The 26,026-nt window shown below is 45.9% G+C and overlaps 1 protein-coding gene across 2 annotated transcripts; it reads left to right on the plus strand.

Moving 5' to 3' along the window:
• Positions 1-1,330: 1,330 nt before the first annotated feature.
• Positions 1,331-12,597, plus strand: TSC22D3 (TSC22 domain family member 3). Of its 2 annotated transcripts, none has more exons than XM_074200816.1 (3): positions 1,331-1,501; positions 10,861-10,912; positions 11,799-12,597. In XM_074200816.1, exons 1-3 carry the CDS (start codon positions 1,452-1,454, stop codon positions 12,030-12,032), a joined length of 336 nt encoding a protein of 111 aa, XP_074056917.1. In that variant the 5' UTR covers positions 1,331-1,451; the 3' UTR covers positions 12,033-12,597. The 2 variants fall into 2 exon arrangements, with proteins under 2 accessions (XP_074056917.1, XP_074056915.1); XM_074200814.1 differs by lacking the exon at positions 1,331-1,501 and adding an exon at positions 10,552-10,717.
• Positions 12,598-26,026: the final 13,429 nt, after the last annotated feature.

The following is a 26,026-nucleotide window of genomic DNA, read 5'->3' on the forward strand; positions in this document are numbered from 1 at the left end:
ATGGTTTGTCCCCCAGTTTACAGGGGTGGGTCGAGATGGTGCTGGGTAGGGACACAGAATCAGGGAATCACTCTATATTGACCTTGGGTCTTGTACTTATGCTCAGGGCCCAAGCTTGACAAGGGCTCTGCTTCCCTTTTGCCTTGAGGAGACCGGAATAGATAGCTTCTCGGCCACATTCTGGCTTGAAATCTAGGAGGTTGTGGGGGATCATTCGAGGGTCCCTTCAGCGCCCTAGGCCTCAGTTTCCCCTCCAGTAACAGAATGGAGTAAGGTTGCATAGTTTCTGATGTCCTGTGAGCTCTAGGTCAAGACCCCTATGTGCGATCTCACACCAGCCATTAAACCCCTCTGGACCTCAGTTTCCCCAGTGTCACAAAAGGGCCTCAAACTCTAAAGTCTTTGAATTATCTTGTCATCTCTGGATAATCTGACATGAATCCCTTCAGCACTGCAGCCTCTGTTTCCTCTTTGATGAGAGGATGGATTCCAAGGCCATTAAGGGTCCTGCTGTCTCAAGTTCTGGTCACTATGGCATTCCCCAGCAGTCATTTTAGCTCTCTAGACCTCCCGTGCCCCCCCCCCCCCCGTGACAAAAGGACTCTACAGTCTCTGAGGGAGCTGCCGGCTCTAGGTCTAGGATCTTGCTTGTGTGACTTTGTGAGCTGGTCCTCAGATAGGTGAACAGTCTGCTCCCTGGGCTAGCATGCGAGACTTTGCAGCCTAGAGCAACTAACTGGGAGTCCTGGGGCACCTTAATTTTACACTGGCCAAAGACATCCAAGGAGAAAACAATAAGGGAGGTTGAGGAAAAGGTCTAGCTCAAGCCTGGTCTTGTTTGCTCTGAGAAGGAATGAGGTTTACTCCCCACCCACCCCCACCCTCCACCCACCCTCTGTTTCTAATCCAAATCAGGGTTGCAGGTGGTGGACAAGTGTCTGACATCTCTGAACAGAGGATGAAAGCTGGCCTTGTCAGAAGTGGGGCTTGTTTGGGGGTATTGTCATCCTTCTCTTCTCTTGGCCCCCGTGTCATTCTGAGATGGGCTGTGAGGACCACACATCATACACTGTCCAGGCAGGCAGCTGAAAGGCTCCATTCATTGCCACTGCAATCATATGGTCTTCGTGAATACCCAAAATAAATTGCTCACTGCTCTGCCCGGCAGAGAAAACCCTTGTCAGATTGGCTTCTGCTCCCTCCTGGCCAGCCAACACCCGCTCGGCCTCCACATCTGCTCCTGGCCCCCCCTGCCTTTCAGGGAATTGTGGGGAGGGTCAATCACTTTCTCCACCTCTCGCCTTCTGGCTTGCTGGCCCTCACTTGGAACCTTGGGGATTTTCCATGGGAGCAGAGCTGCTCTCCTAGTGGCCGTTGGCCTTCCTCTGCCCAGATTTCCATCCTGGGGTGGAATCTGAAGGGAGAGAAGAGAAGAGGAGTCCCAAGTAGCCATGGCATTCCAGCCTCCTTATTCCCCCAGCCTCTTCAAAAGAAAAGACAAGTAAGTCAGACTATAAGAGGGAAGGGAGAGCTTGACCTGCCTCCCCTGCCCCTTCCTCTTAACTCTGGGGCTCTACAGCTTTACTTTTCCCAGCTTTTAACTTGGGGTTCTCCTTGGACCTCTTGCTTCCCGTCCTTCTCCATCTGCCCTGTCCCAGACCCCTGGCCTCTGCTGGCAAAGAGACCGAGTCTTAAAGGGGGGGGGGCTATAAATAGCTTCCTACTTGATGGCCGGGGATCCAAGGGAGCCAAAGGGGGAAATGAGAGAAATGGTCCCTTCGCCACTTCGGGTCCCACTGGCTGATGCCACCTGGTGATTCCGCAAGAGTTTCCAACACCCTCACCTCTACCCTTTTTTTTTTTTGTCCTGTAACCTCAGTGCCAAAGGCTGCCATCATGGTCTCCCAGGGGACCGAGGCAGCCAGATTTCTTTACCCTTCCTTGGCTGGTTTGGGAAGGAAGCATCTGACCGTGCTTTAGCAGAGCTGAAGGTCAGTTCTCCTAAAAGTTGGGAGATGGGACTTGTTTCTCCTGAGCATTTCAAGATCACACAGAATGAAATGCTCTGAGCTGTAGAGCTGGAAGGGCCCCTAGAGGTCCTCTAATACAATCCTTCTTTTTACAGATGGGGAAATGAAGTCCAGGAAGGGAAATGACCTGCCCAAAGTTATGCATAGGATCATACACTTTAGAGCTGAAAGGGATCTCAGAGGCCGGCTAATCCAACCCCCTCATTCTACTACCTGTGTGACCCTGCACAAGTCCCTTCCAGTCCTAGATTGAAGAGTCAGGAAAGCCCAGGAAGGGAAATGATTTGTCTAAGGATCACAGGATCATGGATCTTAACATAATAAATGTTTTTCATTTAGTTTCCATTATTTTAGAGCTGGAACGGACCTCAAAAGCCATTTAGTCCAACAGATGGAGAAACTGAGGCCCAGGGGTATGAAATGTCTTATCCAAGGTCATATCCAGGATCGTAGGTTCCTAGATCTAAAACTAAAGGGAACTCCAGAGACCCTGTAGTTCAATCTTCTCATTTTAAGGGGAAAGGACTTGTCCAAAGTCACATGTAAGATCAGAGCTAGAGCCAGAAGGGACCTCAGAGGCTATTATCTTTTAGTAACCCAGAGATCAACCCACATCTTTAGTCTCAGGCATGAAAAACCTCCAAGGCACGGGGTTAGAAAATGCCAGAAGTACTTGAGCATGGGACACTGCTCCCCTTTTACAGATGAGGAAACAAACACCAAAAAGTTGAGCGATCGGTTCAGTCACAAAATCAAACCCCTTACATTCCTGAACCACTAGCTTCCAGAACAATGGAAAGGCTGGTTGTCCTCAATTACCTCTCGGGGCTTTTCCAGCTCCAAGCCCCTGATGCTATTTAGAAGCGATGATTCTTTTGGTATTTCCATTTTCTATCCGCCACAAAGACCGGGGACCGTAGGATGGGAATAGTATAGCATTTCGCTCAGTGATTTTAGATTAGACAACCCAAATTAAGTACTGGCAGACCTCTATTAACCTGACTGGCCAGGGAACTGCTGTTCTGGATAATGAAATTCCCTGATTAGCCTCTAGATAAGAATAAACTCCCTTTTGTCTCCCTCCAAGTCACTAGCAATCCTTCTACAGTGTTTGAGTCCGTTTTCTTGTCTTAATAAGTGGAGTCCAGTCAGCATTAGCTGAATCTTTGCTGATTAAAGGGTTCTCAAAGTCTTAGGCTCAGAGCTCTTGTCCCTCAGGCATTTACTTCCAGGGATCTGCAGTACACCAAGAAGAAGCAGGAGATTGGTCAGAGTGTGAACAGGGCTCAGCGCATCCTTTGCTTTTGGTTTGGCTCCTAATTAGGCCCCTGATGCCAGCTTGTTTCCTAGTCATTGGCCTCTAGAATTTTCCCAAAAGCTATGTGACACATATCAGTGAAGTAGTTAAGGATGTCATTGGACTGGCCTCCAGCGAACAGCAGTTTGATGATGAGGTTATCATTGTTATCATTGTGACTATGTCTTCATGGTGTATTTAGTATGATACCTACCACAATATTACAAATTACATACTGGGAAACCACCAAGTTCAACCAACCAAGTTGGCAGCCAGCAGTGGCCCTGACTTTCAAGGGCTGGCTGGGTAGGTACCTTCTAGAAATGATCTGATTGACTGAAGCAGACTTCCCTAGCATTCTCCACACCCCAGGGATGTGCTGGTGAATGTTTTAACACCCGACTCTCCAGGAAACAAAAAATCTGTTTTATATGACCCACTTTTCAGTCTCGACTGCATTCTCAATATTTTCTCCATCACTTTATTAAGGCTAGACAATCAACAAAACAAACAAGCAAGCCCTGTTTCTGGCTCTACAGGGTCACATTGAAAAATTTAACAACCAACTCTCCTGAGCCTGTTCCAGCTGGGTATCCCAGATGAATTCTCTTCTTCTCTCTGCCAAGATTACGCCATGGTGTATTGGGCAGAGAATTAGGAAGCCCTGCAACCAGGTCCTATGGTTGCTCAATACTGATTGTGTGACCTCAGACAAGTCACTTAGCCTCTCGATGCTGTCAACAAGTCTCTAAGACCAAAAATGGCAGCACAGCTACTGGCCTGCCTTGCTAACGGAAGTTTTCTCATCCAGGAGTTCCCTATATTCATGAAATCTCAGTTCTAATCCCTATCCCTTTTCTTTGCCACCTTCATCCTGCCAATGGTTGGAGAACAATCTAGAGGGAACTTGAAGGTATCCTAGCTCCCATGAAAGTTTGAGGGGCCCTCTATCCATCACCCTCATTTTGCAGAAGAGGAAACTGAGGCCCAAGTGGTGGAAACGACTGCACCGAGATCACCCACAGATTCCTAGATTTGGACCTAGAAAGGACTTCAGAGGCCAACTAGTTCAATTGCCTCGTTTTACCAAGTTGGAAATCTGAGGCCAGGGAAAGGACTGGCTCAAGATCACATAGGTCCTAAGTGTCAAAGGTGAACTTTGAACCAAGAGTTAGAATTCTTCCCACTGTACCAGCTGCCTCTCCCTTAGACATTTGTCGCAGAAAGATCATGAGCTTCTGAAAAATGAAGGGATCAAGCGAGCAGCTATATAAGGTACATTCCAGATCTAAGGCAGGGGCTCTTACTGCTTGAACACTCACTAGTAATAACTGTTCCATTTACAATAAGCTTATGCGTACATAGTCATTCCTTAAGACTCCTGTAATTCACTCTGCCCGGCATTTGATGGTTGCCCAACACCCATTCTAATGGGGATAATAAAGCCTGGTGCCTGTAAGAAAGAGATGATGTCTTGTGAAAAGACATCAGTAGGTTGTGAATGTTAGCAGAACTCCCCGGGAAGCCCAGTCCAACCCCAGGCTGGGCACCACACAAGGCAAGCACAAGAACCAATTTAACATCCGTTCAATTCAACCAACAAGTACTGAATTCAAGGTTCTTCGGTATGCTGGGCCTTGGGGATACAAGGACAACATAAAAAGCAGTCCCCATCCTCAGAGGGAGACACGGAGACCATTACGAGCAGAGAAAGCCCAACCAAGGAGAAGGTATGCTGGACGGCCACCAGCAAGTCCTGATTTCTGGCTAGCTCTCTGGCCTTCCTCCTCATAACACAATTATTGTCCTCAGCTTACAGAGCCTATCTTCTAAGACCCAGAAGCAACCTTTAGAAGCCATTCTCTTCAATGTCTTTGTTTTACAGTAAAGGAAACAAAGGTCCAGAGTATTTAAGTTCACATTGGTAGGAGCTGAGACAAAGTTCTCCGAATCCAAGGCTAGTGCTCTTTTCATAAATCTGGGAAACTGAGAATCTGAGAGAGGAGGAAAAGGGGCTTTCCCAGCTAGTCAGTCACTCAATGTTTTTGTTGTTCAGCTGTGCCCATGACACTGTGGACCATACTGTCCATGGGGTTTTCTTGACAGAGATAGTGGAGTGGTTTGCCATTTCTTTCTCCAGCTCATTTTATAGATGCAGAAACTTAGGCAACCAAGGTGAAGTGACTTGCCCAAGGTCAGCCAACTAGTGAAATGTCTGAGGCTCGATTTGAATTCAAGTCTTCCCAACTGCAGGCCCAACATTATATCCACTGAGCCACCCAGCCCCCTCCTAAGCATATATTAGGCACCTATTATTATGGGCTAGGCACTGTGCTGAGGATCCCAAGAAAGGCCAAACATCGTTCTTCTTTTCAGGGAGCTCATAGAGAGTGCCAGAGCTAACAGAGCTCACCAGAGCTGATAGAGAGTAGCAGAGCTGAAATGCAACCCCAAGTCCTGCGTTCTGGCTTCAGCCCTTCCTGCCCACTTGTTCCCTTGTCCTCTTGTCTCAAGGTCCACGTTTTCCTCTCCTTCACCTGACCACGACCTCATCCTATGCAGCTGTGCACGCCTCCAGATCTGCAGTCGCTGTTTTCTCCGACCTCCGCCACTGGTGGACCTAAGGGAACGTCCTTCCCTTGCCCAGGCCCTCCCTACGAGGCTGTCTTCCATTCTTTCTTCCCTTCCTCCACCCCCAGCTGCCAGTGCAATATCCTGGGGCAGGAAAGGGACAGCAATCATTTCTTTGGGAACAATTTATAAGGCAAGGAAATGCTGACTCGTTGACTGCTCCCAGACCAATAGACAGATTAGGGAATTAGCTAATTTTAGCCAATGTAATTTCAGGGAGTGCTTTATTGTTTGGAACACATTACTTACCGCATGCCTCTTGTGAAGGACTTGGAACCTGAGATTGACCAGCCTGTCCTGGCCATATGATCATACATTTAGGGATGGCAGGGCCCTCTTCCTTATTACGGAGGAGGAAACTGAGGCTTAGGGAACCGAAGAGACCTGTGTGAGATCACTCACAAAGTTCTAAGCTGAGAGTTGGCAAGGTCTTCAGAGATTTTCTAGTATAAAACACCACCCTCCTCTCTGTGATTGTGGGGGAAACAGGCCTACAGAGCTTTAGTGACCAGTGTGAGATCACCCCAGGGCTCCCAGATTCATAGCTGGCAGGGCCCCCAGACTTGTTCTGCTCTCATTTCGTAGAGGAGGAAACTGAGACCCAGGGAGAAGTGATTTGTCCAAGGTCACCCAGTTGGTGATAGAAGCTATATGTGAACCCAGGTCTTCTGACTCCAAAAATCAGTCTGCTTTTTACCCCCCCCCCCCAACCTGGGAATCAGTCCTAGAGCTCCTGATTTTCTGCCCAGCTTTGCAAACAAGTGACTGAAGTGCATTTTCAGCTTTGACAAAACTGACAGGCCTTCCATGTGAGCTCAGTTGGAGCCTTGCCCAGGATGTCTGTGCCAGGCACCTGGTCAGGAGAAATTGCAATCACCTTTGCTGCTGATAAGAGGTCCTAGTATTTTTCCAGTTGCACAGTTTCATAGATTTCACAAGATTTTTGAGCCGGCGAGGACCTTAGAGAGCATCCATTTAGTCCACCCCTTTCATTTTACAGAACAAGAAACTGAGGCTCGGAGAGGGGAATGATCCACCCAGTGTCACTCTCAATTCAACTCAGACAAAAATGCACTAAGTACCTTCTATTGGCTAGACAGCTCACTGGGACCCTGATCTAAGGAAACAAAAACAAGACAATCCCTGCCCTCGAGGTTCTTCCATTCTCCCACAGAATGCACCAAAGACCCAAACTGCTTGGTAAGGGAGATCATCAGAAAAAGAATCCCAGATAAGCTAGGGTCCGAATCTCAGTCTTGAGAGAAGCCAAGGGAGTCTAAAAGTTGGGATAGGGAGAGAGCCTGGATCACAAGTCCCTAGATTTAGAGATGAAAGGGGGCCTTTAAGATCATCAAGGCCAACCCTCTCCTTTTACGGGGGGGGGGGGGGGGACTGAGGTCCAGGGCGGTGAGTGACTTATCCAAGGTCACACCAGTAGTCTGTGTCAGAGATCTGAATGCAAGCTTTCCAACTCCAAAAGCCAGTGCTTTTAGAAATGCTATATCATATCTCATTGGGCCTCTACTGTGGTCCCGGCCTGTGGAGGACTACTGAGGCTAGAAAAGCCAGTTTAACCCAAACCACTCTCTCTGCAGATGAAGCCAACCTGGAAGGCTGTGGAGAGCCAGCTTGTCCTCATGCTGCTCACCACCACCAGCACCACCCAGCCCCTGGGCCTGGTGTCCCACTGAGAGCCACTAGGTGGCCTAGCCACATAGTAAGGCCCTTGGACTGATTTAAGAACTAGCAGAGTCAAAATAGATTTCAGTGGAAAAAACTATGAGTGACTGTTATGAAGCAACAGGCTCCTTGTGTTCCCTGCGGTTAGGAATCTCCCAAACTTGTTGTTGTTTCCTGAAGGAACCTCCAGGGCTGGGATGCACTCAGCTCCTTGCGGGCTCTCTCCAGCCATCAGGAAACAGACTGCCTTTTGACTTGGACTGGTGTTTACTGTTTGGAAGAAACAAGGGCAGATACTGTTTTAGGAGGGACAGAGACAGGTCTGGGCAGGGTTGATTTTGCTTCCTCTACACACTGTAAATCCCAGACAGCATAGACTGGTAAGGTGAAAAGGACACCCCCTGTGCAGTTAAGAGAGTTGGGTTCAAATTCTGCTTCTGTGGATTGCTAATCCATGAACCTAAGGCAGCCACTGAGTCTCAGAGCCTCATTTCTCTCTTTTTCTCTATAAAATGGGGATGAGCCCATCAACCAATCAGTTACAAGTATCGTGCTACTACAAAGACAAAATCAAATCAGTCCCATGTACACATAGCAATTGTGATGATGACGACAGATGTGATGATCACAATAGTTAACATTTATATAACTTTTAGTAGGAACTGGACACTCCTAATTACAGTTACTATCTTACTGATCCTCAACAACAACCCTGAGAGGTGGGTGCTGTTATTATTCCCATGTGACAGATGAGGAAACTGAGGCTGAGGGTCACACAGCTACGAAGTATCCAAGGCTTGACTGGAACCTCAAACTTCTTGATTCCAAGCTTAGTACTGCATTCCTTGCAGATATAAGCCTATGCAGGATATATGCAAAATGAATATCAGTAGCATTTGGGGGGGAGACTGTGTGGTCTATGCACCAGGGGCTTTCAACCACATGTTCCTCGCATGGTCAGAGAAGTTTGTCAAAGCAAATAGGGAATGCGTGATAAATAATTTTTTGTTACCTTAGTAAAAATTAATATATTGGATTCTATGCAGATACATTGTCAATCCTGCAATTTGTATCTTCTCATAGTGACTAGAGCTGTATGGGAAGAGTTGCAGAGAGTGCAGGGCAAGAAGGTCGAAAAAGATTGGTATCTTGTGGTGTAGTGGATAGGGAACAATCCTTGGGGTTTAGAAGTTTTGGGTTTCAATCCTGACTCTGCTACAAACTGACTGTGTGACCTTGGATAAGCCCCTTCCCCTGCTTTGGGCCTCAGTTTCTTCCCCTGTAAAATGAGAAGACTGGCCTTGATGGCTTCTAAGGCCCTCTCTTCATCTTTAAATCTAGGGTCTTGAGTGTGCCCTTTTCATGGGGGGAGAGAGAGGGAGAGAGAGAGAGAGAGAGAGAGAGAGAGAGAGAGAGAGAGAGAGAGAGAGAGAGAGAGAGAGAGAGTGTGTGTTAGGTGGCTAAGAACAGTAGCTTGCTATGGAAGAGGGCAATGTGTAGTCCTGGCCATATGCATGGTTGAAGACCGTAAAGCCTTGCATTGTGTTTTACAGTTGTGGATGTGACGTTTGCGGCCAGAGCCAGGCTGACTGTGTGGACTGACTTTATCCAGAAACCCTTGTGTTTGTCCCCGAAGGGTCACCCATAGATGGAGATGCTAGGTGAGCTGTGAGGGCTAGAGGAGAGAGGACCTCCCTCCACCTGTGAAATCGGGGTGTGAAGGCTACCCTATACTTAGCCCCTCACTTTGGCAAGGAAAAAGCTGACCGTGGAGATGTCAGGTGAATTACTGACAGTTTTAAAGTGACTGATCCTTTCGGGTGAGTGACTTTTGCCTTCTGTGGGCATTGGTTTCTTCTGGCTCAGGAGCAGGGGTTGGACTCTGGCTGAGGTGGTTACCCTGCTGTCCCCGAATTCTTTGCAGTACCTCCATCTTTTCAGTTGTATGCATTCGTGCATTGTCATTTTGGGAAGGGGCCTTGAGGGACCCCGGGCTGCCTGAGGGAGGGGGGCAGAACGCCCTAAAGGTAGGAGTTTCTGATTGCAGTCTTTCCTAAGTTTCTGGCCTTGGCACTTGGATAGGCAGGAGCTAAATGGAGCTGGGTGACTGAACAAGGGTGGAGAAGAATGTTCAGGCTCCACTCCCTTGCCCCTCTGTGCCACTCATTCTGGCTGTAGCGTGCTGCCTGTCTTTACCTGTGACTCGGCCATTGGCAGAAGTGCCCAGCGCCTGGCGCCCCTCATCTTTCAGAGGAGGGCTAGAAGGCCAGGTCCCACAAATGAGCCGTGGAGTCACCTTCTTTCTGGCTGGGGGTGCTCGGGCCAGGTGCAGTGGTCGTGTTTTGTCTTCGGCTCTTGGGCAGGACCATGGCCTGAGGGAGGTGATGGTATGCCTAGCCTCTGTGGAGGCTTTGAGTGAGGAGGGGCCGTGCTCAGTGCCCAGCTGTGCATCCCTGGAGATGGCCCCGGATGTGCGGCAGTCGGGGTGAGGGTGAGCTGCCCGAGGCCCCCTAAGTCGTAAGAGGGCCGGGTTTGGACTCCGATCCTCCTGATTGCTCTGTCCCTGTGCCACCTGGCCTTGGAGGTCTCGAGCGGCGGGCGCCAGCCTCTGCCCGAGCCCGGCCGCTGCCCTGTGGCCGGAGCGGGGCGGGGCGGGGCCGAGCGCCCTGGGGAGCCGACTCCGGGCTCATTTGCATGCCGCCTGACGCTCGCTGACGTCACGGGCTCGGCCGCTTTAAGAGGCGGGCGCGCGGCCCCGAGGCCGAATCTGGAACCCCGAAGCGGGAGGGTGTGGTTATTGCCGGGCGATCCGCGCTGCCCCCGCCGCCGCCGCCGCCGCCGCCGCCGCCGTCGCCCCTGCCGAGGCCCCGCGGGAGAGCCAGTCGCCCCCCGCCGCCCCCCGCCGCCGCCGCCCCGCCGCCCCCCGCCGCCGGCCAGCCCACACCGAAGCTTGGGCCATGAGCTCCGAGATGTACCAGTCCCCGATGGAGGTGGCTGTCTACCAGCTGCACAACTTCTCCATCTCCTTCTTCTCCTCCCTCCTGGGGGGCGACGTGGTGTCCGTGAAGCTGGACAACAGGTAACCGGCCGCCGGGCACGACCCCCGGGGGCGCGCGCAAGGTGGCCGGGGGCGGGGGGCGGCTCGAGGCAGCCAGGTGAGGGGGCGCCCTGCGGCGCGGGGCCGCCTCGGTGACGGGTGCCTTTCGTTTTGTGTCTCCCCAGTGCCTCCGGAGCCACCGTGGTGGCCATAGACAACAAGATCGAGCAGGCCATGGTGAGTCCGGGCGCACCCCTCCCCACCCTCTCCCCGCCCTCCAGGCTGCAGCGCCCCTCCCCCAGGTCTGCCAAGCCCACTGAGGCAGGCCGGCGGCCAGGCTCCGGGAGGGGGGGGCTCTCCGGAGCCACCTGCCCGGGCCGGGAGGGGCCCCTCCCATGTGGGGGGACGATCCCTCCTCCCCTCCGCAGACCCCGGCGGTTCGCCTTTGTCTGGAGCCCCCGCCGCAGTCCCTCCGCAGAGAAGCCGGGGCTCGGGGCAGGGAGCAGGCCCATCGAGGCGGCCCGAGGCTTCTGGAACGAGCGGCCCTTGGGGCCCCCGGACAGGGGAGGAGCCCGAGGGACTGCAGCAGAGGCCCCGGCTCCTGGAGCCTCTTGGCACAATGGAGGCAGGAGTCCTGCCCAGGAGATGAGGGCGCTGGGTGCTCCACCTGCATAGTGAATGGCCTGGTTGCCAGGGATGGAGCTGGGGAGCCAAAAGAGCAGCCCCTTGTGGAAGGGAGAAGGAAAGGTGCAGAGGAGCCCAAGTCCACCCCCCCCCCAATTGTAACCTTCTGCAGGGCAGGGACACTTCTTTGACTTCTCAGTGTCTCCACTGCCTAGCACACACTGCAAGGCAAACACACCTCTGGCATCTGGGTAAACCCAGACAGACCCTGGCAGCGCCCCCTCCTGCAAGATCTAGGGGCAGGAGGCAGCTTGGAAACAGAGAAGTTTCCTCCTGCACCCCCTCGCCCCACATCTGGAAGCCCAGCCCTGCCCCACTCCCCACCCCAAAGGGGCCCAAATCACCAGACAAGTAAGGCATCCTTGAGGGCAGCTCCTCCGCGGCAGCCAGTCGCTCCAGAACACTACTGAACTACACAGTTTTGTTTGTGTCCCTCCAGGATCTAGTGAAAAATCACCTGATGTACGCTGTTCGGGAAGAGGTGGAAATCTTGAAAGAGCAGATCAAGGAGTTGGTGGAGAAGAACTCCCAGCTGGAGCGCGAGAACAGCCTTCTCAAAACCCTGGCCAGCCCCGAACAACTAGAGAAATTAGAGTCTCAGCTGGGCCCCGAGGAGCAGCCCACTGCCATCGCAAGCAACTCACCTGAGCAGGATGCAGGCTCTGCCGTGTAAGTGGCTCTGTCCTGGGGGTGGGCAGAGCCACGGAACTCTTTTCTACCTAGCTCCTTAAGAATATTGTTTTTTTTCATCCCCAAGTATCATCTCACATGGAGAATTGCCCAGCTGGCATCAGCTGGTGTCAAGATGTTCCAAGGGCAGACCTTCATGGGCCTGCCCTGAGTGTTTGATCTCTGAAGAAAGAGCTCTTTTTGGAAGTTGAGTTACACAAGGAGATGATACCTCAGCTCACACCCACTGGCCCCAGGACAACCAAGGCACACACCTTGGTCATTCCTGAAAACAGAACAGGGCTCTATGCGTTGTTGTCGTTGTGGTTCTTTTTTTTTTTTTAACAACCTGTTTTTAAATGGAAACCAGCAGCAGTGAAGACGGGGGTCAAACTTCAGCTGAATGACCCCAGTGGTTTTCTTAGCGAGTTCTGCTTTTTTCTCTGTGGTAGCTCCGTGGCAGCAGACGGGGCCCACTTTTTGACACACCCATTCTAATACCTTCAAGAGTGGGTCTTTACTTGTTAAAATGTAGACTGAAATTTCAATAAACTTTTCTAAATAGACAATTGGAGTTCTTTTAATCTAGAAAACCACAGGGCTATGGGACTAGGGGAAGGGAGTAGTGGTGGTGGACAGCACAGAAATGGGAATGTGTCCATAGAGGTATCCAACCTTCCTGACTTGCCTGCCTTTTTATACCCTACTGCAAAGGCAGGGGATTGGGAGGGAGGAGAGCTAAGGAGGAAAGTTACTCACTGAATTTGTGAACTCACTTCTACCTGGACCCCCAGGCTACCCTGTACAGGTTTCTAAATGACTCATGGCATAATTACTGTAGGAGGGACAAATTCTTACACTCTCTGGGATGATATTAAACATCTCCAACTTTTACGTAATGCCTTAATGGCCAGGCCACAACACAGCCCTTTATCTATTCAAAGAAACTTAGAGAATTCTGGGGAAGGGGGCCCAGAGTATTTCTCACTTGCATGTTCCTGACTCAAACCACTACTTCTATGAATTCCAAACCTCTGGGTAAATAAAGCCACTTCTTCCCTACCCCCCCCATAATCACCTGGCCCATATATACTTCATTTTCTTTTTAATGTTCATTCAAAACACCAACTCATTCATCCAAGCCCTTACTCAATCCACTTTCCAGATTCTACCTGCTCCTAATGTCCACCGGAAACATTTTCTGCCCCCAACCCAAACACTTGCATTGGCTTCATTGCTTGCTGAGTGAAATACAAACTGGAGTGTTCAAAGTTGCAAACATTTGCAGCCCTGCTCTCCATCTCTGCCATAGAAGCCACCCACTCCCTCTCCAGTACAGCTGAATTTATTACAAGAGTATTCATAACAGAACTTTTCATGAGAGTTGACTGGAAATGTGGGGAAATGACAGAATTTGGAGTTAAGAGAATCTGATTTACAATCCCAACTGCGTTACTATTGTATATGACCTTGGACAAGTCTCCCTATCTTTCTGAGTCTCGTGTTTTTCAGTTGTAAAAAGGAAAAAAAAAAACCTAAGAAGGCTCAGCTGTCAGATGACTTGGAGGGGCCTTTCCAACTCTAATCTGTGACTGATCTCATGTTCTTTCTGCTTCCCACACCCTGTTAGTATAAGGACCAATGACAAAATAAATTCAGAAGAAAAAAACAAAACCCTTAGCCCTAGGACATCTTTGGTCAGTAAGTTTTCCTGTATGGGAAGTGGAATCAAATTTGTCCCATTGTAAAGCCTGGGGTAAGTTAGAACAACCCAGTTTCTTAGGCAACACAAGTTAAACAGAGACAAACACGGCAGCCCTTGTGGTCATAGCGGTTAGTCCACCCGATAAGAGGAACTGTTTGTGTAGATTTGTTTAGTCACATCTATAAGTTCACAGGAGACCTGCAAGGGGAAGGGGAGGCTGTGAGAAGACATAGACAATCCCCAGATGGGTCTTTGGGGGCCCAAACACCAAAAACAATACCCCCATGTGTTTGATATTTCTCAAGTATGTGCTATGTACAAAACTCTGGGTCTATGCATGCATACACACACACACACACACACACACACACACACACACTCTTCTACCCTTGCCTTTTGGAAACTTAATTCAGAATCAGGGAAAACTACAAGGGGTCTCTGATATGTTTGTTTTTTTATCCTAACACTAGCTTTAGGGAATAAAGAAGACAAACTATCATTCCCCATTAGACAAATGAGAAAACAGTCTCAGAAAACTATGCCCATAGTTCCCAGGCATCCCAGTTCTGTTGCTTACTAGCTGTGTGACCTTTGCTAATTCCCTTCACCTCCCCGTGCCTCAGCTTCCTTCTCTGTAAAATGAGGCAGTGGGACTAGATTACCTCAGAGATCTCCAGTTCCAGATCTAAAACCCTCTGACTGTAGGAAGTGTCTGGGAAATGTCAAAAGACAGACTGAAAAAGTGGACAAGTAAGGGACTGGACCCCTAGAACATAGACTATAGGGCTTAAGAGAGGGGTAAATAGTACACTTCGTTTAAAAGAACTCTGACATTGCCCTGGAGACCTTGCTTGACAGTTGATATCTCTTCTATTCAGGAATAATTAGGGAAGTCCTTTGAAACCCACATATTTAACGTCTATCTGCCTCTAGCTCCAGAAGTTTTAGAAAGGGCTCCTGGTCAATCTTTCCAGCACTGAGTGGGTCACATGATCAGGAATGAACCTTGGAAGTCAAATCATCCAAATCTTTCATTTTTACAGAGAAGAAAACTGAGGCCCAGGGAAGAGAAGTGATCTGCCCCCATTGACACAAAGGATCTTACACCTAGATAAGAGTTGGAAGGGACCTAGGAGATCAGTTAGTGCAAGTCTCTCATTTTATAGGAAGTTTAGTTTGCCCAAGGTCACCCAGGAAAATTAGAGTTGCATAACTCCCTGGTTCTTCCATATGTAACCAGAAGTGCTCAGGGAATACCTAGTTACAACAGAGGAGACTTGATAAAGAATAAATTCACACTAATCTTGGAGTGGTTGATGAAGAGACAAAGAAAGGTCAGAACAGTAGATGAATGGCCTGAAGTGGCAGGTCAGACTCAAGCTTTGGTCTAATGGGTGACAAGTTTTTGAACCAAAGATAAGTTGAGCAGAAAAGAGCTATGACATGTGAGGTCTTTCAGGACTGGGTTTTGGAGGGCCTCACACTTCAACAGACGTTCTCTGGTTTGCCAATGTCCTCCCTAAAATGGAGTACTCATAGGCAACTGTGGTAGAAGAGCATTAGATTTAGAGTTCAAAGGCCTACATTAAACCCTGACTCTACCACTTCTTTTTTTTTTTTATTCAAAACTGGTTTGCTTGTAAATAATGATAAGATCTGAAATTAGGCTATTATTGCTAGAACAGTTATAATAATATTTGTAGTACATTTAAACTTCTATTTTCCACGCATATGAAAAAAGAAATTAATATTTGGGGTCATATAATCCCCTTAGAAAAGGTGACAAAGTTGATAGACCTCATACCTGGGAGTCAGAAAGATTCATTTTCATAAGTTCAGATCATGTCTGCCACTTCTTAATTATGTGATCTTGGGCAAATCACTTCACCTAAGTTTCTTTCTCTATAAAATGGAGTGATTTGAGTAATCTTTAAGGTTGCTTCTAGTTCTCTAACTGACAAATACTCCCCTTCAAGACACTCAAATGATAGTCTGAAGTCCCAACAGCCTTTTTAGCTGCTACATCACAAGTACTGAATTGTCATCATGTTTGTGTGATGTCCCTAAAACCTCTAGTTGAAGTTATCTGGTCATATCTTCCCTGAGCAATTGATTTTTTGAACCTAAGCACAGGATTTTACATTTATATGTTATCTCATAGCATACTATCGCTATAATAAACATAATTGTGTAACTCACATCATCACTTGGTGAATGTGGTCCTCCTTGATACCAAAAGACAAGTAGTGGTAGTATTAGTGTAGACCCACTCAGCACATACTAATTATCCGAGGCATTGAGATAAAACAACAGAAATCAGTCTGTTTTTTTGAATTTATAACTTGGGGAGGGAGAGGGGAAATATATCATAAACAGATTAGTAAACATTTAGTTTCTACAAAGTATTTTAATTTCTACAAAGTATTTTCCCAGTATCAGCTGTGAAAATCAGGATGGCCCCTGAGCTGGTCTGAAGGAAGCTTAGATCCCAATTCTGTCACTTAAGTCATCCGAGCTCAGTGCCATTCCCAAGTTGCATGACACAAAGCCTAGCTTTCCAAACTTAATTGCCTTTATCCCATCTCATACACTTTCCCTTCCAGCTTTTTCATAATCTGTTCTCCCATACTCTATCTCCTCCTTTCCGATGTTTGGAATCCCCAGTTCTCTTCAACTCAACTGATTTTGCCCCCTCTCCATGAGACCTGTCTAGGAATTTCTTCCCCTTATTTCTCTACACCCAGGACCCTTGAGCCCCAATCCCCAACACCCTTCCTATATTTTTCAAATAGGCTCAAAGAATCATAGATTGATTGATTGATTGATTTTAGGTATCTTTGCAAGGCAAATGGGGTTAAGTGGCTTGCCCAAGGCCACACAGCTAGATAATTATTAAGTGTCTGAGACCAGATTTGAACCCAGGTACTCCTGACTCCAAGGCCGGTGCTTTATCCACTGTGCCACCTAGCTGCCCCCATAGATTTATTTTTAATCAAATTTTGTTTCCATCAATTAACCAAAGTCCACCTTCTTTCCCTTCTACTTCTGCCCTCCAACTGAAAAATAAAGAAAAGCAAAATGCTTGTAATAAGTGTCTATTGTCAAGCAAAACAAATTTCCACATTAGCTAAATTCAAAAATATGTTTCAATCTGTCTTCTGAGTACAGATTATTTAATTTTTTTAAAAAATTCAAATGCATGGTGATCAGAACAAGGCCAAGTAGAGAGCCTTGAAACACTTCAGAGATCTACCACTAAATTAAAATTTTATTGTGCAATTCCTACATGAAGAGCATTGGTGGAGATTATACAAAGTTTAAACCATGCCTTATGGAGCTCACATTCTTGGTTAACCCATTAAACAGATAAAAATCAAAGCATGCAATATTCCTGGAATCTCTGGCTTGGAAAGCTCAGTAGAGGCGATCTAATACAACTACTGGAGCATCCCCAAGGGATCACCCAACCTTTCTCTGGAGAGAACCTGTTCTGCATTCAGGTAGCTCCACTTGTAAGAAGTGTTTCCAGATAGCAAGTCTTCATTTGCTCTTTGTAATATCTGCCTAATATCCCTAATTCTGGCCTTTGGAGAGAAGGGAACAAGTCAACTCTGTCCCATATCTGAGCCATACAAGGCTTAGAAGCATATGTGCCCCAGGGAGAATATGGAAGGTTTGTTGGAGTAGGCAGCTTAGTGTTGGACAGAGCTTTAAAGGATGAGCAGTTGAATGGAAGGCTCTCTAGAATAGGTGATAGATTAAGCAAAGGCTGGATTCTGAAGTCAGAACTTTCCTTTTTGGCTGAAACACAAATCAGAATATGTAAAAGGAGGTAAGGGCAATAGGCAGCTTGGTGAATAGGGCCTGCAGGGCCTGGAGGCATCTTCATGAATTCACATCAGACCACAGACATTAGCTAGCTATGTGGCCCTTGGTAAGTCACTTCACTCTATTTTCTCTTTTTTTTTAAGTTTTGTTTTTTTTTGCAAGGCAATGGGGTTAAGTGGCTTGCCCAAGGCCATACTGCTAGGCAATTATTATGTGTCTGAGGCCACATTTGAACTCAGGTCCTCCTGACTCCAGGGCCGGCGCTCTATCCACTGTGCCACCTAGCCGCCCCCTATTTTCTCTTTTGTTAAATGAGCTAGAGAAGGAAATGGCAAACCACTCCAATTTCTTTGCCAAGAAAACCCCAAATGGGATCAGGAAGAGTTGTTCAGGACTGAAAAATGACTGAACACTATCAATAAGGAGAAAAGACTGAAAAGGTAGGGAAATTCCATGTCTTGGAAGGCTTTGAATGCCAAATAGAAGAAACTCAGCAAGAACCAGAGAAGTACTGAAGAATTTTTGGAGCAGTTACACGATCAGATCTCTGCATAAGGAAGATTATTCTGGTAGTGGTGTGAAAGACTAGGAGAGGAAAATGGCTGCAGCTGGAAAGACCAGTTAGGGGACTCTTGCAGTACCTTTTACATAAGGAATACCAAGGACCTACATCACAGTGGTAGCAGTGGGACTGGAGAATAGAACAGATGTTGGGAGGTGCAATCTAAGGGACTTGTTCACTGATTGGATGAAAGAGGTCAAGGAAGAAGGAAAACCAAATTTAGCCCTAGTCCTCAGAAAGCAGGTTTTGGCCTCCAGTAACTCCCTCCTGGTTGATAACAATCACTAAGCCCCAGTTCTCTAACTAACTTCATTATCAGCTTGTCCCTATTGAGAGACCCCACCCCCACCCCTCCCCATGCCACCATCCTGTCTAAAAGGACATCATGAAAGATTTTTTCAGGTAGTTCTTGGAATTTTTGTGCTGATAACTGTGCAACTATTGATGATATATATATATATATATATATAATATATATATATAAATATATATAGAGAGAGAGAGAGAGAGAGAGAGAGAGAGAGAGAGAGAGAGAGAGAGAGAGAGGTAGGTAGGTTTTGGAGAATTAAATCTAGGAGGAGAGTCTATTCCATACCCTTCCCCCTCCCCTAAGAATCCAAACTCTCTGGGTTTGTGTATTTTTTTCCCCAGAGAGCCCCTGATTAATTAATCTGATGAAAAGGTGGGGGGGGGGGGCATGGAAAAAGCTCTTCCCAGGAAGGAAAAATGAGGATAGTGACTGATATTGACCTCCTCCAATTAGTCTCTGGTGACTAAGGCTGCCTCAAAACTGGACTGATAGTTCACAGTAGGAGAGTCGGACTCTTCTTGGATTACTGGCCTTTTCCCAATGGGCTAGAAGAGGGAGCTATGAACCTGTGTTAGGTACTTGCTTTTCCTTTTGGGGAAGCATACTTTAGACAATGAGGAATGCTGTGACCAGAAAAGACAATGATCAATGCTGGAAGGGATGTGGGAAATCTGGAACACTAATACATTGTTGGTGGAACTGTGAACTCATCCAACCTTTCTGGAGAGCAATCTGGAATGATGCCCAAAGAGCAATAAAATGTGCATACCCTTTGACCCAGCAATACCACTACTAGGTCTATATTCTGAAGACATGATAAAAAGGGTAAAAACATCACCTGTACAAGTCTTTATAGCAGCCTTGTTTGTGGTGGCAAAGAATTGGAAATTAAGTGAATGGCCATCAACTGGGGAATGGCTTAGCAAACTGTGGTCTATATATGTCATGGAACACTACTGTTCTATTAGAAACCAGGAGGGACGGGAATTCAGGGAAGCCTGGAGGGATTTGCATGAACTGATGCTGAGTGAGATGAGCAGAACCAGAAAAACACTGTACACCCTAACAGCAACATGGGGGTGATGATCAACCTTGATGGACTTGCTCATTCCATCAGTGCAACAATTAGGGACAATTTTGGGGTATCTGTGATGGAGAATAAAAGGAAAAAAAGTATCTCATTATGTAATTTTGCTATCTCATACTTCATTTTTTTCCTTAAGGATATGATTTCTCTCTCAACACATTAAATTTTGATCAATTGTATATCATGGAAACAATATAAAGACTATCAGACTGCCTTCTGTGGGGGCATGGGGGGGGGAGGGAAGCAAGATTGGAGGGAAAATTGTAAAATTCAAAAAACAATTTAAAAATAAAATGAGGAAATTAGCCTAGCTGATCTCTTTTTAGGTCCAATTCAGCTCTAGATCTAGGATCCAATATGTATGACCTTGGGTGAGTCATTTCCTGGGCCTGTTTCCTCCTCTATGAAATGAGAAGGCTGTACTAGAGAGCTGCTCTATAACTTTATAGAATTAAAACTGTGATTTTGCTGATATTGGGTACTCCCAGGTGAGGAAGCCTGCTCTACCAGTGCAAGTTGCCATCCTCTTCTGCCCCTTCTGCAGTCCTAGAACTTTCTTTTCCAGACTCTCTATACCTTGGACTTCCAGAAGGAAGCTTAGTGGGAGAGAGATTTTCTCACTGCCTCTGCCCTTTGCAATGGTGTATGGGGTGTTCAGAGGGACTAGCCTCTGCGGTGTGAACCTTTTTCAGGCTGCTCATTCATTTTTGGCATCTACCTTCACAACTCTCATCTGGGGTTCTAAGAAACTGTAGCATGCACAGGAGCCACAACCTGGTAAAACCGTCTCTGCAGATGGGCTAAACCAGGTTGAGGGAAACTGACAGGTCTCAAACCTGTGAGTTAGGAGGATGTCTACCTCAAGCATTCCTTGGGTGGAATAGGCAGATGAGAACAATTCGTTCCAATGGCCATGAAGGCGCTGCAGAGCGCTTAGAACTTGGTCAGATATCAAAGATGCCAAGGTCATCCACAGCACCCTTGGCTATTGCCATTTGTCCTGATTTTTGTCCTGCCACTGGAATTTAATGACTCTGGAAGAGAAAATGAGGCTGATGACGTTGCTTAACTCTGCCGTACTTAAATCCAATTCGCCTACAAACAAAGGATGAAGAACACTCCCACCAAGAACAGAAAATGGTGACTTGCAAGAGAAGCACATGGTGAGTTAGAGAGTAGAACTACTGGCCCCCCCACTTTTTAGATACCTTCGTTTATCTTTTCTTTTCCTTTTTTTCTGAGCACCTGTCAGAGACTAGAATTCCTGAGAATAGTCAGTTTGCAAATTGCTATGCAATTGAGTTTCTGAGTTACATCTGAAAGAAGAACAGAATCCTTTACCCATGAGAGCCTTGCAGGAAAAGGACTAAAGTCATGGAAGGGGGGGGGAAGAGGGGGCAGAAGAGGATGGCAACTTGCACTGGTAGAGCAGGCTTCCTCACCTGGGAGTACCTGATAGCAGTGAAATCACAGTTTTAATTCTAAAATGACAATTATTGGGGTGTAAGAGTACTATTCTACCATATCTATTTGTTCAACCATTCCTTAGTTGATGGGCACCTCCTTGGTTTCCAGTTTTTTGGTTACCACAAAAAAAAATCTTGCAATCAACATTTTGTTATAGGTAAGACCTTTCTTTCATACTCTGACCTTATTATATGAGCCCAGGCAAACTCTCTCTCTTTTTTTTAGGTTTTTACAAGGCAATGGGGTTAAGTGGCTTGCCCAAGGCCATGCAGCTAGGTAATTATTAAGTGTCTGAGGCTGGATTTGAACCCAGGTACTCCTGACTCCAGGGCTGGTGCTCTACCCACTGCGCCACCTAGGCGCCCAGAAAACTCTCTTTCAACAGAAAAACTTACAGGCTTATAAGGACTTCTTAACCTCTCTCAGCCTCAGTTTTCTCATCTGCAAAATAGTAATCTTGATAGCACCTACTTCCCCAGGGTTGTCATGAGAATCGAATGTGATAATATTTGTAAAGTACTATGCAAAACCTACAACACTACTGTATAAGTGCTAGCTAGTATGAAAATACTACATTACATGGTAGCTATTATGGGAAGTTATTATTACTATTACATCACAGAAATATGAGTTATTATGATTAACTAGCCATTCTTAATAGCATTATTAGTATCAAAGATAATAGTGACTAGCATTTCTACAATGTGGTAATAATAACTAGTATTTTCATAATAACAATAATCATAATAACTTCTAATCTTTAATTTGGGATTGGGAGAAAGATGGTATTTAGCAGGAGCTGTCTTAGCTGACACCTGCCTTAATAATAATAATATTGCTAATAATCATATTACGATAGTAGCTATAGTAGTGTTATCATTATTAATGTGTTCTACAAAGGCTAGCTATTATCGATATTTATTGATGATATTAATACTGATTAGCCTATAATTGCAATAGCTATTGTTAAGGCAAATATCAGGCAAGGACAATTGAATCCTGCCAACTCCGAATTAGAGATTCTCAGGACCCAAATTAGTATTTTAGTTAATTAATGCTTGTTTTGGGTGGGGTTGTTCTTTGTTTGTTTGTTTGTTTAGCAGTTTCCTAGGGGTAGGCTATCTCCTGTGCTGGAAAGGCCTCAAGTTTCCCCTTATCACCCCAATTTCTGTTGTGAGTATTTAAACCTCACCCCCTTAAATGGTGCCCCTCGACCTAAGATCCCCAGAAAGCTTATAGGTTGCATTCAAACTGACAAACATTTTCCAATTATTAACTGGGGCCCTGGGCTGGGAACTACAGAAGATCACACCCCCCCTCCCAAGTCCTGAGATGGGCTGGTGGAAAACAAGCACCCGAAGAAAAATCTTTCCCACCAACCTGGCCCACTGGTAGGAGGAACTTTGGAAAAGTTTGGATGCTGACCTCTTCACTGATCCTTTCTTCAACTCAGCTAAGAATGGTGGGGCCAATAGCCCTTAAAGCTCCTCCCTTGAAATGCTGAACATTCTGTTTTTGCTCTTAAGAAAAAACAGTAAATAAATGCTTTTGTTTCCCCTTTCCCTCCGTCATGGAGAAGCCAGCTGAATTGGGGCCTGTAGCTCACTTTGTGGTTTGGATGGGCTGAACACCAAGCTTCGAATTTTTGTACCAGACACATGTTGGGGCTCCGCCAGTGTTCTCTTGGGTGACATGCAGAGGAAGCTGTTGCCTTTTAAAGGCCTGCAACTGCAGGGTTGTTTATTCACAAACTTCTAGCCAAAGCATACTACTTATTTGGGGTTCCCCAGCTATAATCGACATGAGAAATGGTAGTTGACAAATACCACCTGACCTTCTGTTTTGAATTGTGTTGGGCTTGTAGTTGGGTAGCCCTGGATTCGAATCCTTCCTTGGATACTAAGGAGCAGTGTGATCCTGGGCCAGTCACCTCATCTACCTCTGGCAATTTCCTAGGGCTTAAGTACAAAGCTATGGATGGCTGTCAGCTGTCTTCATTGGTGGAGGGACTTCCTATCTTCCTACCAGGATCCATGAAATCATAGCAAAATGATACATATGGCAAATCCTCCTTCAGGATGCACATGGTCCTGAGGAATCCACGAACACCATGAAAAACAGTCCCATAGTTACACAAATAAGTAAATCTAAGACAGTCTGAGGGAGAGACCATTATCAGATCAGAAAAGGAAGATCACCTCCCTCTACCCCATTTCCCAGACTAGGAAGCTGAGGCCCAGAGAAGTTCAACAGGTTGGGCAAGTTCACACAAGTAAGAGGCTGACCTAGAATTTTGGGCCCCCAACTTCACGCCAATTCAGCACTCTCTCATCTCCTCCTTTGGTTAAAGAGAGGGTACAAGGGCACCAGTGGCATACCAAGTTATGGGCTTATGTAAAGCCAATGATTTGCAAGGGCTCTCCTCCCCCTCCCCCACATCCACTAATTTTTTGGCTTGTGCTCCCACTCACAAGTATACTTTTGGAGAATCTCTGAATACAACTCGTGGCTAGGTCTTCCCAGATATGAATAAAAGGATGCAATATACGCAGTAAATCCAAGATCGTCTTTCTCACACCCCACCAAAAATGCATAAAATGTAAAAGACTCAGAGGAGGCTGGACAAAGTGAAGAAAATATATAAACTTACAATTTCTCTTTAAGAGTAGGAACCATCGGGGGCGGCTAGGTGGCAGTGGATAAAGCACTGGCCTTGGAGTCAGAAGTACCTGGGTTCAAATCCGGTCTCAGATACTTAATAATTACCTAGCTGTGTGGCCTTGGGCAAGCCACTTAACTCCATTTGCCTCGCAAAAACCTAAAAAAAAAAAAAAAAGAGTAGGAACCATCAATTCCAAGAAATCATGCAAAAAACTACTGGAAACAATTAGCAATTTTAGCAAAGTTGCAGGTTATAAAATAAACCCTCATCAATCCTCAACTTTTCTATATATGACTAGCAAGATACAGCAGGAAGAGCTAGAAAGAAAAATTCCATTCAAAGTATCCTCAGACAATATAAAATACCTGGGAGGCTATTTGCCAAGGCTGACTCAGAAACTTTTTGAAAACAATTATAAAAGTCTTCTTATACAAATAAAATCAGATTTAAATAACTGGGCAAGCATCAACTGCTCATGGATAGGTAGAGCTAATATAATAAAAATAACAATTCTATCAAAACTAAACTGTTTAGTGCCCTACCAACTTCCAAAAAATTACTTGAATGAGTTAGAAAAAGTTTTAAGTAAATTCATATGGAGAAATAAAAAGTCAAGAATTTCTGTTGTGAGTATTTAAACCTCACCCCCTTAAATGGTGCCCCTTGACCTAAGATCCCCAGAAAGCTTATAGGTTGCATTCAAACTGACAAACATTTTCCAATTATTAACTGGGGCCCTGGGCTGGGAACTACAGAAGATCACACCCCCCTCCCAAGTCCTGAGATGGGCTGGTGGAAAACAAGCACCCGAAGAAAAATCTTTCCCACCAACCTGGCCCACTGGTAGGAGGAACTTTGGAAAAGTTTGGATGCTTAGCCCTACCTGATCTAAAATTATATTACAAAGCATCAGTCATAAAAACTGTCTGGTATTGGCTAAGAAATAGAGTGGTGGACCAGTGGAATAGACTAGGTGCAATAACAGGAGATGATTATAGTAATCTGCTGTTTGATAAACTCAAAGAGTCCAGCTATTGGGATAAAAATTCTCTGATAAAAACTGCTGGGAAAATTGGAAGTTAGTATGGAAGAAAATTAGATTAGACCAACACCCTTTACTAAGATAAGATGCAAATGGATACAGGATTTAGACATAAAAAACAATACTATAAGCAAATTAGAAGATCAAGGACTAGTGTACCTGTCAGACCTATGGAAAGGGAAGTAGTTTATGACTATGGAAGACAGGGAGAACATCACCAAAAACAAACTAGATGATTTCAATTACATTAAATTAAAAAGCTTTTGCACAGATAAAACGACTCCAACCAAGATCAAAAGAAATGCAGTAAATTGGGAAACAATCTTTACAACTAATGTTTCTGACAAAGTACTCATTTCTAAAATATACAGAGAACTGTGTCATATTTTTTTTTAAAAAAAGCCATTCCCTAGTTGACAAGTGGTCAAAAGATATGCAAAGGCAATTTATAGATGAGGAGATCAAAGCAATCCATAGTCATATGAAAAATTGGTCTAAATTATTACTTATTAGAGAAATGCAAATTAAAGCTTCTTTGAGGTACCACCTCACACCTCTGAGACTGGCTAATATGACCAGAAAGGACAATGATCATTGTTGGAAGGGTTGTAGGAAATCTGGAGCTGTGAACTCATCCAACCTTTCTGGAGAGCAATTTGTAACTATGCCCAAAGGGCAACAAAAATGTGCATACCCTTTGATGGAGAAATTCCACTATTGGGTCTATATCCTGAAGAGATGATGAAAAAGGGTCAAAACATCACTTGTACAAAAATATTCATAGCAGCCCTGTTTGTGGTGGTAAAGAATTGGACATCAAGTAAATGTCCTTCCTTTGGGGAATGGCTTAGCAAACTGTGGTCTATGTATGTCATGGAACACTATTGTTGTATTAGAAACCAGAAGGGATGGGAATTCAGGGAAGCCTGGAGGGATTTGCATGAACTGATACTGAGTGAGATGAGCAGAGCCAGAAAAACACTGTACACCCTAACAGCAACATGGGGGTGATGATCAACCTTGGTGGACTCACTCATTCCATCAGTGCAACAATTGGGGACAATTTGGAGCTGTTTGAGATGAAGAATCCCATCTGTATCTAGAGAAAGAATTGTGGAGTTGGAACAAATATCAAGGGCTAGTAACTTTAATTTAGAAAAAAAACTTATATTTTATTGTCTGATCTTGCTATCTCCTTTACTTTATGTTTCTTCCCTAAGGATATGATTTTTTTCTCATCACATTCAGTTTGGATCAATGTATACTATGGAAACAATGTAAAAGACTGCTTTTTTCCGGGGCGGGGGAGGGAAGTAAAATTGGGGGGAAAACTGT

The sequence above is a fragment of the Macrotis lagotis genome, chromosome X (assembly GCF_037893015.1).
Source record: "Macrotis lagotis isolate mMagLag1 chromosome X, bilby.v1.9.chrom.fasta, whole genome shotgun sequence".
NCBI classification, from domain to species: domain Eukaryota; kingdom Metazoa; phylum Chordata; class Mammalia; order Peramelemorphia; family Peramelidae; genus Macrotis; species Macrotis lagotis.

Bases quoted from the DNA above. Each gene is read 5' to 3' on its own strand.
- TSC22D3 (XM_074200814.1), top strand. From the start codon at position 10,596: ATGAGCTCCGAGATGTACCAGTCCCCGATGGAGGTGGCTGTCTACCAG. The intron at 10,718-10,860 runs GTAACCGGCCGC...GTGTCTCCCCAG, and splicing joins TCCGTGAAGCTGGACAACAG to TGCCTCCGGAGCCACCGTGG. The intron at 10,913-11,798 runs GTGAGTCCGGGC...GTGTCCCTCCAG, and splicing joins ACAAGATCGAGCAGGCCATG to GATCTAGTGAAAAATCACCT.